Source organism: Hibiscus syriacus, unplaced genomic scaffold, assembly GCF_006381635.1.
Source record: "Hibiscus syriacus cultivar Baekdansim isolate YM2019G1 unplaced genomic scaffold, ASM638163v2 tig00110201_pilon, whole genome shotgun sequence".
In the NCBI taxonomy this organism is placed as follows: Eukaryota; Viridiplantae; Streptophyta; class Magnoliopsida; order Malvales; family Malvaceae; genus Hibiscus; species Hibiscus syriacus.
The window spans coordinates 302,735-316,452 of record NW_024062624.1 but is presented as its reverse complement, the minus strand read 5'-3'; the positions used below and the strand labels follow the sequence as shown (position 1 = coordinate 316,452).

The 13,718-nt window shown below is 29.2% G+C and overlaps 1 protein-coding gene across 2 annotated transcripts; it reads right to left on the bottom strand.

The window, feature by feature from the left end:
• Positions 1 to 3,181: 3,181 nt before the first annotated feature.
• Positions 3,182 to 6,638, bottom strand: LOC120218719 (protein NDL2-like). Of its 2 annotated transcripts, none has more exons than XM_039215621.1 (11): positions 6,562 to 6,638; positions 5,718 to 5,817; positions 5,280 to 5,377; positions 5,095 to 5,183; positions 4,736 to 4,796; positions 4,535 to 4,621; positions 4,378 to 4,455; positions 4,255 to 4,293; positions 4,065 to 4,120; positions 3,789 to 3,924; positions 3,182 to 3,674 (listed from the first exon to the last, which is right to left on the bottom strand). In XM_039215621.1, the coding sequence occupies exons 1-11, from the start codon at positions 6,619 to 6,621 to the stop codon at positions 3,456 to 3,458; spliced, it is 1,023 nt and encodes a 340-aa protein (XP_039071552.1). In that variant the 5' UTR covers positions 6,622 to 6,638; the 3' UTR covers positions 3,182 to 3,455. The 2 variants fall into 2 exon arrangements, with proteins under 2 accessions (XP_039071552.1, XP_039071551.1); XM_039215620.1 differs by having other exon boundaries at positions 4,237 to 4,293; positions 6,562 to 6,621.
• Positions 6,639 to 13,718: the final 7,080 nt, after the last annotated feature.

The following is a 13,718-nucleotide window of genomic DNA, read 5'->3' as shown; positions in this document are numbered from 1 at the left end:
CGAGAAAACGACGAGTCGACCAACATAGTCTAGTTTCAAGTTCATCGATCGATGGACCACAAAGATCGAAGGATTAAGAAATCGAAGAGTCCATCATTGATTTGGGGAGATTGAGGTGTTTCCCGGTAAAATGGAGCCCGAAATCACATTTAGGGGGGTTGAAAATGTACTAGATGAAAAGCTTGAGCCTCATCGGTTGAAGGATACGACAGCCGGCGAGCCCATTCGTTGAGTTTTTAACGGCGAGGTACTAAAATGAAACAAAATTAAACGTTAGGCATGGTTTTGAAAAAAAATAAAAGTTTATGTATTAAAACAGACTAAAACTGATAGTTTAAGTACTAAACACATAATTTATCCTATTTTAAATTTAAAAATAATAACATTCTTTTAGAAAGTAATATATGACTGCCAGCTACTTAGGTTTTTTTTATTATTTTAGGTGAATAACACCCGGGTTGAATTAGAAAAAAGTAATTAAATAAAACATATAATGTTTATAATTAAGGGATACATACTTTTAAAAGGCATATTAAAAATTTAGGTAAGTGAAATTATATAAAATCATAGTATTAGAAAATAATTATCATAATTATACGAGAATTTAAAATTTATAAAGGTGTTTTTATCTCAAACATCTCTATAATTATATTTTATTCATAGCCTTCTTTATAAATATTTTTTTATATTTTAACTTTTGTACGTCGATCGTGGTATTCATAACAATTTTTACGTTATTACTATTTTTAACATTTAGGAGGACATAACTGAAAATTTAATATCATCTAGACCAATCATTTTTCCTTCTTTTTTTCAATGTTGAAACGTGAAAGGAATAAAAAAAATCAGCAAATCTTGTATATACCAAGTCTAAATACATATTTTATTAGAAATAATGCAACTGTTTAATAATCACTTCGATTAAATTAAGATAGAATTAATGATTCGATTTCGTGGACAATAATAACATGGTATATGCGTGTCGTTGTATCTTGTTAATCCTTTTGCCACATAATTAATTAATAGGCTAAACTACCATGTTATTCAGCCAACTATAGGATGTCCTCTATTTTGGTTATTGAATTAAAGACTTTATAAATTTTATCACTAAGGTTGAAAATTGTATCAATATGGGCACTCTAATTAATGGAATCGTTGATGTGATAGTTATATGATTGATATGATAATATGCTTTATCTTGAATATTTTTGTATTCTATCCAGTTAATCGTTATTCTAAATAATTCAACGCATTTAATCATTCAAATTGTAAATTTTATTAATTTTGGCCCCAAAAACTCTTTTCCTTTCTTAAAATATCATTTGTTAATTTCTCTCTTAAATGAAAACTTTAATTATCACTTCTTATTATCATTCGTCCATCGTTGTGGGTCAAATATTATTGATCGACCATGATTTCTAATCAAAACCTACCGTCAAATAAAAGTATTGTTTTCTTTTCTTTTGATTTAGTTTTCTTTGTCATCGTTTAATCTACTTTTATCTTTCTTCACTCTTACGATAAGGAATGATATCAAATGAAAGGTCTCATTTTCTCTTGTTTTCCATAGTTTAGTTTTCTTTTAAAATAGCCAAAAAGAATTCTCGAAAATGAACTTGGTTCTCGATTAGAATCAACTAATGAACCCAAAAGGATCCGAGGACTACTTTTCTTGTCTTATTCTTCTTTTGGACTTTGATGCTGCGTTTCTTTTGAGTTTGTAGACCCTTGTGGATTTATGTTGACCTGGCTTTGAGTGTTGGTTTTAGGTTTTACGATGATGCTTTAATTGATTTCGGAGGTTCTAGAAATGGAGACTTGGGTTGAGTAAAACTCGACTCGACTTGAATCGAAAAAATTCGATTTGAATTGATTTCAAGTAGTAATCTCATAAACTCGACTCGACTCGACTCACAAAAAATTCAAGTTCAAGTCGAGTTTTAAAATATAGCTCGAATAACTCGTATTCTTTAGTAATTAGTGAATTGATTTTCAAGTTTGAGTCGAATACCTCATCTTTGTATGTTTATATGTATATCACATATGAAAAATATGAATAAATATATATATGTATTGTATATGGTTATAAAAGACCATTTAAATTGCAATCAAATAGTATTATAAATATTTACAATTAAATTTAAACGAAAACTCGCATCGACTCGAAAAAATAAAGTTTGAGTCATAAAATATGGCCTTAAATTGAAGGAGACAGTTGAAAATTGATATGAGCAATGGTTTTGAGAAAGTGGTTTGATCTCGAGTGAAGTGATTATGAGCTGTGTGGTGGAGATTGGATTTGAAAGGTGAAGCTGATGGTGGTGTTTAATGATCAGTGACGTGGCGGAGGTTGGACCAAGTTGATAAATTTTAGAATGTAGAAGATCAAATTTATGGAATTATTTAAAATGGGGACTAAATTGATATAATATATAAATATTAAGAATTAAATATACTATTATACCAATTTAATAATTGACACATCAGCAATTCACAGTGACTATATTGATATAATTTTGTAACATTAACAACTAAATTTGTAAGATTTTTAATTTGGCGATCAAAATAGAATGTGCTAAATAATTGGATGGCTAATAGGGTATTTTTACCTTAATTAATATTATAGAGCTTGTGCATTTTCTATGCAATAAGCTCAAAGTCAAAGGCCAACCGTCATTGGGCAAAAACACCGAGAGTGATGATAATGACATTATTAACGTAAATAAATAAATAAAAGTGATTCTCTCTAGTTATAAATATTAAGTTCGTAATAAATTTGTGTGGCTCAAAATTACTTGGTCCATCTTTTACAATCAAAACCTCGAATACCTAAGGCAGCGTCATAATTCAATTATACGTACGCTGTTGGTACTTTCAAACGGACCTTCCAGACAGCCAATGTTAAAGAGAGAATCATGTTCAATTTATCATTCAAAAATGATAAGTACACCTCACCTACCCTTATGAAAGAATTGAGATAAAAAATGGGCCAGGCCCTGAAGTCGACAATGTTCAGCTGAACCATGTGATTACAAATTCTAAAATAGTTGACCATCTCAACTGGATTTCAATGGTTAAATTGCCTGAGCCAGCTGCACTAATCTTTTGCTGCCCAAGAGGCGTACGGTCGCGTTCTTCAGCAATAATGAACGTTATAAAAGCAGCAGGTAGTAGGAAATCCAAAGCATAAATTCACTACCCACCCTTGTTTATTATTATTGGCGGTTTCTCTAGTAAATAATTATTCCAATGATTTATACAGATGACTTCTCCTTGGCTAAAACCTTATGGCTATAAATAAATGAATTGACAATCTCTCCTCTCTCTTTTTTCTTCTTTTTATCTATTGCTTCTCTATCTACAACCCTAGTAATTCATGCTTTCTCTTTTTCCCTCACCAACATGAAAGATGTTACAAATCGCCTTATATAGATTACAAAACGTTGATCTTGCCCTTAAACTTCCAAAGAAATCCGGGTTTTAATCGGTTTCAACTTCAACCCCATGCTTTCCGGCGAAAGAAGCTCCGGAGAGATGCAACACGGACTCAAAGGGCTTCTAGGACTAACACTTAGAGTCGCTCTGTATAAGCCGAATCCTGTAAGAAAGTACTCTATTGGTATCAACATGGCATGGGGCTGCTCCTCTGTCACCATTGACCCACATGCTTGAACCTGTACGTTCCACCGTTTTCATCTCGTTAGCTCAATGCCATATGTTTTTTTGCAAGCTATAGATGTACATGATATTAGAACATGGGTTAGGCAATTAACTGTTTGCATATATACCTCCACTAAGGCACTATATCTTCTATCTAATTTCGATGTCATGTGAAGCGCCTCGGAATGGAAAGGAGAGTTCTCGCCAACAAATATTAATGAACGGCAATGCAGTTTTCTTAGACCTTCGCTAAGGTCGGGTCTCCTGAAAGATGGTAAGTAAGAGATTAATGCCGGACCAAAAGCAGTGACTGCATGCATGCATTGGAAATTTTTCTTTTTCTTTTTCATTTTCCCTGATAAAACCTAACTAACCACGTGTATCTACCATGGAGATAGGCTTACCCGTTCATTGCTTCGAGAAATTGCCAAATATTTATAGTCTGCCTTTCATCTAGCAACTGCAGGGGGAAAACACGATTCGAGTCAGAAAAATGCCATGCGACAAAATAAACTTATTTTATAATCCCAGTTGAATAGTAAATAATAGGTAAATATAAGGAGTTCAAGAACCAACTCTTCTGCATGACTTAACTACATCTGATTCTGGTACTTGAACACCAGCACGAACTTCCTGCCATAGTCATTCAGAACCTCATCACTCAACAAGTCAATTCTAGAAAGCAAAACGGCATATGTTTTTGGAGCCGAAAACTACCTTACTGAAGTATCGCTTAAGCAACAACTCCTTTACCACACCACACATGCCATAGAAATATAGCAAATTTGACATCACCTGCAATAATATGACAATGCATCAAAGAACATAACTATTTAACCACCAAAGAGGAAATAAAAAGGTCCAGAAGAGGAACCTTATTTAACAACCACTCTGTCCATGAGGGTTCTCTGCAGAGGGGTGAAACAAGTATTAACCCAAGCACACGTTGCCGGTATTTCATCTATTAAGACAATACAGAATAATTATTTCCAAGATTACAACAGAATATTTTGTTCTTTATCTGGACTGGGAAATGGAAAAAGATAATTTTTGTTTTCTTGGCTACTTGACTTACAGCAAATAGGGTAAGAATATATGCTCCAGCTGTAACCCCCATACACATTACAGCACCAAGCCTGCAATTAAAAAGAAGATGAAGAATGGAAGAGTTAAATAAGGAATAAGCTTGCTTGCCTTTTTTTCTTTTCCATATAAATAATTAATGATAGTAACATATTGAAGAAAATGACAGCTTAAGAACTTATGCAAGGGCAGTAGGTGCATCGATTTATATCATTTTCAGACAACTACTACAATAATTACCCACCAACAAAATAAACTAAAATGTTGGAAAAGATTACAGTAAAGTAAAATTCTAACCAGATGACACTTAGAAAGAGAGAAAATAAAGAAACTGTGGAATTATATGATTACCCGAAAAAGTTGAGAACCTCAACAATTTGATCTGCCAAGTCATCAACAGAAAGCATAAGGTCATCAGGACCGATGGGGGCAGCTCCCAACTGCAATATTTCTTGAAGGAAGTACCGGATAAGAAAAGTGTGAATTATAGAATTCAACCAATATTTTTTTATTATTAAAGCATGAATAGAACTGACCTCATGCCCTGGAGGACTTATATGATATATGCAAAAGTTGTGGAGGAGTAACGAACTAGCTTCTGGACAAAAGAACAACCCATGAAAACAGGAGGTATCTGCAAAATCCCACAACCAAAGTTTAGGTAAGAAACATGAAGTATCCTTGGATAAATGGTCTTGCTCATTACGGAAACCAAGAAATTATAATGTTATGAACTTCAACATATTACATTGACATGTAAAACTTTAGCTCAAAGCATAGAAATAGTAACCGTTTTTACCCAAAACTACGTATATGTTTAGGGGGAATAATTCAAGCATAGAAAGAGCAACCGTTTTTACCCAAAGCTGTTGGCAAAAAGATCAAATTCCATAGACTCTGAAAACAGATATGTTGTCCTAAGAGGAAGGCATAAGGAAAAGAAGCAGTACAATGAGGTTTCTTGCATTACTTACGATTTAGAGCTAAATCAGGATAGGTAACAAGAGCCGGCTTATCTTGGTCTCCAAACACAGCAACTGAAACAGCACCATGGTGAGTTCTCACAAGGTACTCCTGCAGATAGATTTTACAACGCATTGTTATTCGTTTAAGAAACCTCCTCGAAAGCGAAAAAAGATCAAATCAAATTAACATATAACATATGATCAAGTAAGGCAATGATAGTCTAATTGACATGAATTTCATTCACTTTAAAAGGAGACGTATTCAAGCATAGCCCAAGCTAAGTATATTCTAGCAAGATAGAGTTAGCATGTATAGCGGAACATTTTCAGGAGACGTAACTGTTTTGCTCATTTAGGCATATTCTGCATAATCCAAACTCCTAATTTGACAAGACGTTGACATAACACTATTGAAATTACCAGTCTCAAGAAATTTCCCCAGAACATAAAGCAAATAAATAAACATTACGAGTTTCAAAACATCATCGAGTGTAGTTTATTATTATTGTAACTAAATTTAATTTATCTGGGTGTTTCTAAAATGAGAAAAGTTTAAGAAGCCATTAAGCAATTGACCATAAAGAACAAATTATGTTATCATTCAAAATTAATTGTAGCCAAAACGAAAATAAAATTGACTGTTACTGTAGAAAATGAATGAATAATTTCAATATATGCTTTAGGACGAAAAGAAATATATTAGAAATAAACATTGAATCCAGCTTAGCTAAGCAAAAGACTAATAGGCGCGCATTCAAGCTTTAAGAAGGAAAGCATTTCTCCCACTTTTTTCACCTCCATCCCCGCATTTTCCCGGTAAACAAACAAGAAGATAAATAGAAATGCAGGTTACCTTACTGCCGAGAGAGAACGTTTCCATATCAATGGAAACCGAGTCGCTAGAATCTGCCATCTCTCTCACTCAAAATGAAGACGCATTTTTAGAATTGGCTTCCATGCCTTTTATACCAAATCTTTCAATTTGTCCCTCCTTTTATAAAATAAATTTTGATTTTTTTAAACCATATTAAAATTAAAATTTTTGATATCAAATATTCGAAAGTATATATTTTAAACTGAAAGTTTTAGCTCGACCGAGTCACCGACGCTTGATTTATCACTATTAGAGACAGAAACTCGCAAGGGTACCGTACAATACAACCGGACCTTAACCAGTAACTCGGGTTAATTTAACCGCAGTCAAGAGGCGGACAGTTTCTTCAAGATTACAATAGTACCCCATTTTTAAGTTCCATATAAAAATTATAGTATTTATTTTTTAGAAAATAAAATTATATCATCTTTTAAGAAATAAAAAATGTATTTATAAAATTTTGTTCAAATAAATAATTATATTTGGAATGGTAAAAAAATCTCCATGTAAATCTGTATTAATCTGTGATTTATCATTTAATACTTTTGAGTTAATTGTATTAAACATTTTAAAAAACTCTAATTTTATATATTATTTTTAAAATATTTTAGTTATATCCTTGAATTTTTTATTTGTATTAACCATATCTTTTTATTATTAGAATTATTAATTTAATTAATAAATGCCACATCATTACAATACATGTTATATAATAATTGACATGATATTGTTTAGTATTCAATAAATATTCTACACGCGTAGTATTTTTAGTTTCTTTAATAATAATATTTAATTTATTTATCGATTAATTTAAGTCAAATTTTAATTTTTCAATGGTGAAAAAACATTTTTTTTAAAACAAGTTTGAGAAACGTAGTGGAAATCAATGAAAATCTTATATAGGGTTACGTTTTTGGTAATAGAACTGCAATCGACATCACCGGTGATTTTCCTGTGTTGAAAGCAACATCAAAACGCTCGTCTTGTTTCCTTCCATTAAGCTCGAATGACCCTTTTTATTGGCTACACTATATCAGATTAGATTATAATAATACCCATAAAATATGATGTGATATTTAACAATGAGATTAATTATTTTAATAACATAGTGTTTTAATTGGTATATATTGATAGTTTAAACTTGTAATTATAATATTTTAAAGTTTGAAAATTAATATAAAATTAAAGTTATTATTTGAGAATATTTAGTACAATTAACTTCTTAGTTTATTACTTAAATTTCATGAACAAGTAAAAAATATTATAATGATATTTATTACTACCTTAAAATTGATTTTAAATTTTTAAAACTAAATTAGTCTCTTTTCAACTCGTGTCATTAATTTAATCAAATATTATACACATATACCATATATATAATATAAGTAATAATTCAAAGGCATTTATAATTTAATTTTAAAAAGATTTTTGACATTCTGAAATGAATGTATCTATTTTTTTATAAAAAAAAAACTCAACTTGAATACTCGAAAAGAATTTGGAGATATGATGAATTCATGACATAAGAAGTTATTAAAAAAAATGCTTAATTCGAAATTTAGCCCTGTAAGTATATCTTTTATTTTATACTCTAAACTACTTTTTTCTTGATTAACTCCTAAACTATCATTTTTGTCCCAAATTACTCAAAAAATTAAAGCAAGCAGTAAGAACTGGCATGTGAAAACATTACTTTTTGACAACGACATAAATTATTAAAGGTGAAAAAATGTATATTATAAGGGTTAAATTTGATAATATTCACTGGCAATTTATATTCATCCAATAATTTCAAATCAAAATAAAACCTTTTATTTTTATAATGTGTATAATCCACTTACACATTATATATTTTATCGAATAGTTAAAATTAATTAAATTTAAAAACTATAATCGAATTTTTAAATTAAAGATAATATATATATATATATATAAATTTATGCATATATATATATAAAAGAGATAAACATATATAACTCATAAATTAAAAAAATATATAAGTTACCCTAGTTTTCTCTTATTTTTCTTTGATTATTGTTAGTTTCTTTCTACCTTATTTTTGAGACCGAAGATGACATCAATTTTAGTGTTGATCTTCGACGGTTGATATTTATTTATTTTTTATTTTATTACATTGCATCTTTGCTTTTTTTTCTTCTTTTTTTAATTTTTAAAAACTATGCTCTTATGGCTCGTTTTCCTCTGTCTTTATAGTTTGTTTTTTCTACCTTTTGACATCTTTTCGATCATTTAGTTGTTGTTTAGTTTATCATTTTTCTTAGTGTTGGATTTAACATCACCACGAATGATCAAATAGCATTTTTTGTTCTCATGTTGATATGCCATGGTTTGGACCTTCAGATTGAATTTGGATACTCGATTTGCGATTGTGGATAGTTTTATAATGTCACTCTACTTTGATTTGCGGTTTATCAATTTTCTTTCAATAGCTTGATCCTTTTTTATGATTTATTTACCAATACAATCAAATATGTTCATACGTTCGAGTTTATTTGATTATATTTTTTACATTTTCCTTGTACGATCTTAAGTAAATAGTTTAGTTTACGATTACAATTGTAAATATTTATTGTAATTTAAATATTTTTAATAAAATTACCGTCTTCTATAAAATAAATATATATGTATATATAATTCATATAAAGAGGCATGATTCCCAAACGTTATAAAACTTTAAAAAATATTTCAGCTATTAAATTCAATTAATCAATGATCTAAAACATATGTAAAAGTTTTAAATTATATAATACGTTAGTGGATTACAAACTATATATATATATATATTCATGAGAAGAAGAAGAAACCATAGAAAACTAGAAACAATGGGCTATAACTAAATTGCAGCTAATATCCTTCGTATGTCATCGCAGATAGAATATCGCCATCCCATTCAATTTTGCTAAAGATATTTTATTTGTTCTTTAAGTAACGAGTGAGTTAAAGAACATTGTCACCAAGACTATGACATTTTCTTCTAGTTTTCCAAGCCATGTACTCTTTAGTATATAATTTTGTATTGTTTAAAATACGATATGTACAAATGTTATAAAAGTTTAATATTTTCAAATTAAATAAACAAGTGGTAGATTTTTATATTTTAGAGTGGTCTAATTAAAATATTGTTCAGTTTAAAACGCAATTCTATTCAAAATAAAAGTAATCTAAAAATAAAATAATTTTTATGTATGATTTAAGACTCAGTAGGAGTCATGCTATATATAAACTAAAGAAACTCACCTATAAATGGTCAAATTTACGAATTGTCAAAATATTCGAGTCTAACGGGTTATAACTTAATTTTATATGATTAGGTTTTTTAAAAAAATTAAAATTCATTTCAGATTTAATGAAGGAGAGAGTCAAATCCTAACTAGTGATTGACCTAGAAAAGGTGGGTGGGTGAGGTTAACCTTCCTAAAAATTTCAAATTCTCATATATTTTATATTAAAAATATGTTTTGGTCTCCTCTAATTTTGTTTTATAATTTTGTTTGTATCTGATCAGAATAAAATCAATTTACAATAAAAATTCTTGACTTACCATATTAAAATAATTATTATAACATCCCTTATATATAATTATTACAAAATCATTATATATATTCAATTAACTCTCTATCTTATTAAATACAAAAGCAGTTATATTGAATTGAGTAAAAAAAATGGACACCCAGTGCCATCTTAATTTAAGTCTATGGTAAGAAAAATATATTAAATACATCATAGTAATAATGAAGTTAATAGTCAAAATAATTCATATCTCGGATCTATAAAATTAGTATTAATTTCAACCCATAAAGACCAAATAGATCAAACATTAATAGTATGGCTTTTATGTTATTGATATTTATTATCATCAGCGTTACTCATTGATTGATTTATTTTTAATGCAATTATAAATGAAAATGTTTTACAAACAAATGAAGGTAAATATATATACATTTATGATCAACATATTTATTATAGGAAAAATTCACCAATCTTGGTATATAACCAATTAAACTTATAATATATCGGTAAAGAACTTAATTTTAATCTTAATCGATATTAAGTTTTGATATTGATCTCGATCAACTTCATTTTCGTCGTATAAAAATTGTTATTGTTAGTAGTATCTCATAATATATATATTCACATTGTGTCATTATTATGTCATTATTTATAGAATCTTTAGAATTAATTAGAGCAGGTTGTATAAGAAAATCAAATTAGGTCAAGGGTATATTTCAGCATTGTTGCTTGATGACAGAACTTAATCTCGAATCTTTGACTTAGAAAATGGCCAAGTTAGTGTATTTATATTCATATGTATGTTACAATGTCATTTTTATCATTTAACCCAACAATCTCGTTTATTTTAATTTGCAAAACATACTCGAAATATATTTTGTTACATAAAATATTATAAAAATTTAGGACTCTGTGTGTGCCTCTGATGTGATCAGTATTGATAGCTTTCTGGTTTTCGGAGCCTTTCAGTTTCATGCTTTTTGTGTTTTCTTCAATCTGGTATTGATTCAAGGGGTGAATTATTGTGATGTTAGGGTTTTAATTAAAGCTTTGAAAACAAAGCAGGAGTTCTCTTCTCAATGGTGTTTTTCATGGAAATACTCTCTTTAATCAAATCTGGAAGCCTATTAGATTTTCCATATTCACGACTACATGAAACCAACGGACTGCCTTTTGTAAGCTATAGATTAGAGATTTTTTTTGAATTAATCACTGGTATCCGATCTATTGACCGACTAATTCAGACTGGGTAATGCAGAGATGAGGGCGGCCCTCCCAAACTAGTTTACTACATTGGCAAACGCCAATATTCGAACACCTGATATTGTTTAAGGGACCTAGTACTTCATCCCACTAAACCAACTCGTTGTTGGTGATGCAATTAGAGATTTTAATTAGATAAATACATTATATTAGAAAACCTTTTTAAAAAATAGCTTATATAAATATAATAGTTTATATTATATAATATATTTTTATTTATAAACCAAAGTAGGTTCCTTTTAATAACTTTTTTAATATTATTAACCCAATTAGAATATTTTTTTTCTCTGCCACTCATGATCATTTCTCTCCCCTTTTCTATTTTTTCTTCTTCTTTTTGTTGTATAAGAGAATAACGTTGTCACCTATAGTCAAATAGTTATCATCTATATTTTATTATAATTTTTATTGTATTTTTCTTATATTATTTTATTTATTTATTAAAATTTTACTTTTATGTGTTTAAATTTTAATGTCAGAATATTTAACGGATCTTCTTCTTTTTTTCACTGAAAATGATAAATATTTTTTATGTTTTTAATTTATTTTATACTTTTTTCAGAAATAATTTTAAAATTATATTTTCCGTTAGTATTTGAACTCTCGATTGATTCTCTCACATTGACAAGTGTTTCCAATTGTCTCATATAAATTGCGTTTGAATTGTGATAAAATCATTTCTCAACATGTCGCCATCATTATTATATTTATTTTTATGTTAGTATTGATAATGCTTATATTTCGTATCGACAATCGTGTTTGTTTATATTTTATACATTTTCAAATTATTTGACTGAAATTTTTTAATCCTGTTCAATATATGATCTTATTTTTATTATTAAGTGCTTAGTTTATGTGCTTTAATGATTATAAAATATAATTGATAAATTTAGTATTTTTATTAATTTTAAAATAAAATAATATTTAAATATATTATTATGTAAAACTTATCATGTAATTTATATATAATATAATTATATTGATAATACCTATTGAGGAATTAAATTATTTGAAAAATGAAAGAAAATGAAAAAAAAAATAAACGATGCATCATTCAGATGGTGAGAATTGTTATAAAAATTAAAATAACTCCGCAAAACCGTCATATAAGGATAGATTAGTAAATAATAAATTTAATATCATTTTATAAATTAGTAAAATATTGTCGGTGAAATTATAAGTGGAATGGAGTGTAGAGAAAATATTGTCGGCGAAATCATAAGTGGAATGGAGTCTAAGATGCTAGACCAGGGTAGAGCTTAGCTTGGCTTAGCAAAACTGTACGAATTTTGACACCACGTGGCGCCTACGTAATGAAAAGAAAAAGTTGGGTGATATTTCAGGCTAAATTACATAATTGACACCGTTTGTTTTTAATTTTACTTTTCTAACACCGTTCGACCAATATTTTCAAAACTAGCACCCTTTCTGCTGAGTTGGCAAAGGCGCGTCCCCGGGGACGCGCTTTACCCGTGTTTTCGCTGAGTTGGATGCCACGTGTGAAAGGCGCGTCCCCGGGGACGCGCCTTTGCCATATCAGCAGACACGTGTGGAAGGCGCATCCCCGGGACGCACCTTCCATTAAATGTCATAAATGCCCCCATCCGTTTTTCCTAACTACCCTCCTCCTCCCCTATATAAACCCCCTCAACCCTCACTCATTCTTCACACCAAAATCATCTTCTCCTCTTATATAACTCAAATTCTCCAACTATATGAGTTTTAAATTTGTTATTAGTGGTAAGAAATTTATTTTTATGTTAGTATTTTTTTAAATAGTTATTATTTTTTATATTATATATTTATGTAAATATTTTTTTTTATTAAAATAATATTTATATATTATTATTTATTTAGAATTATTAATTTTTTTGCTAATTATATTGTTTTGTCTACAGTTATAATGGAAAACGAAATGCTGTTGCGATTGGATATTGATCATATCTCCAGACATTTTAGCGATATGGTAATATTTTTATAATTAATGTTAATATTTAAATTTATTTTTATTTTAAAGTTATTATGAATTTATATTAATTTTTACTTTTTATAATATATATTATTTAGGATGCTGATCGTATTTTAGAAACTTTTATTAAAAATCCACGTATACCGACACCGGAACGTATTTTGCCATATTTGGCTTCTGTTGGGTTCGGGTATATTGCAACAATTATAGGCGGTTGCAAACTCGAACCTGTCCTAATTTCTGCACTGATTGAGAGGTGGAGGCCCGAGACACACACTTTTCACCTTCCATATGGAGAGGCAACAATTACATTGGAGGATGTCTCTATGCATCTGGGGCTTCCCGTCGACGGAAATATGATGTGTGGTATGGC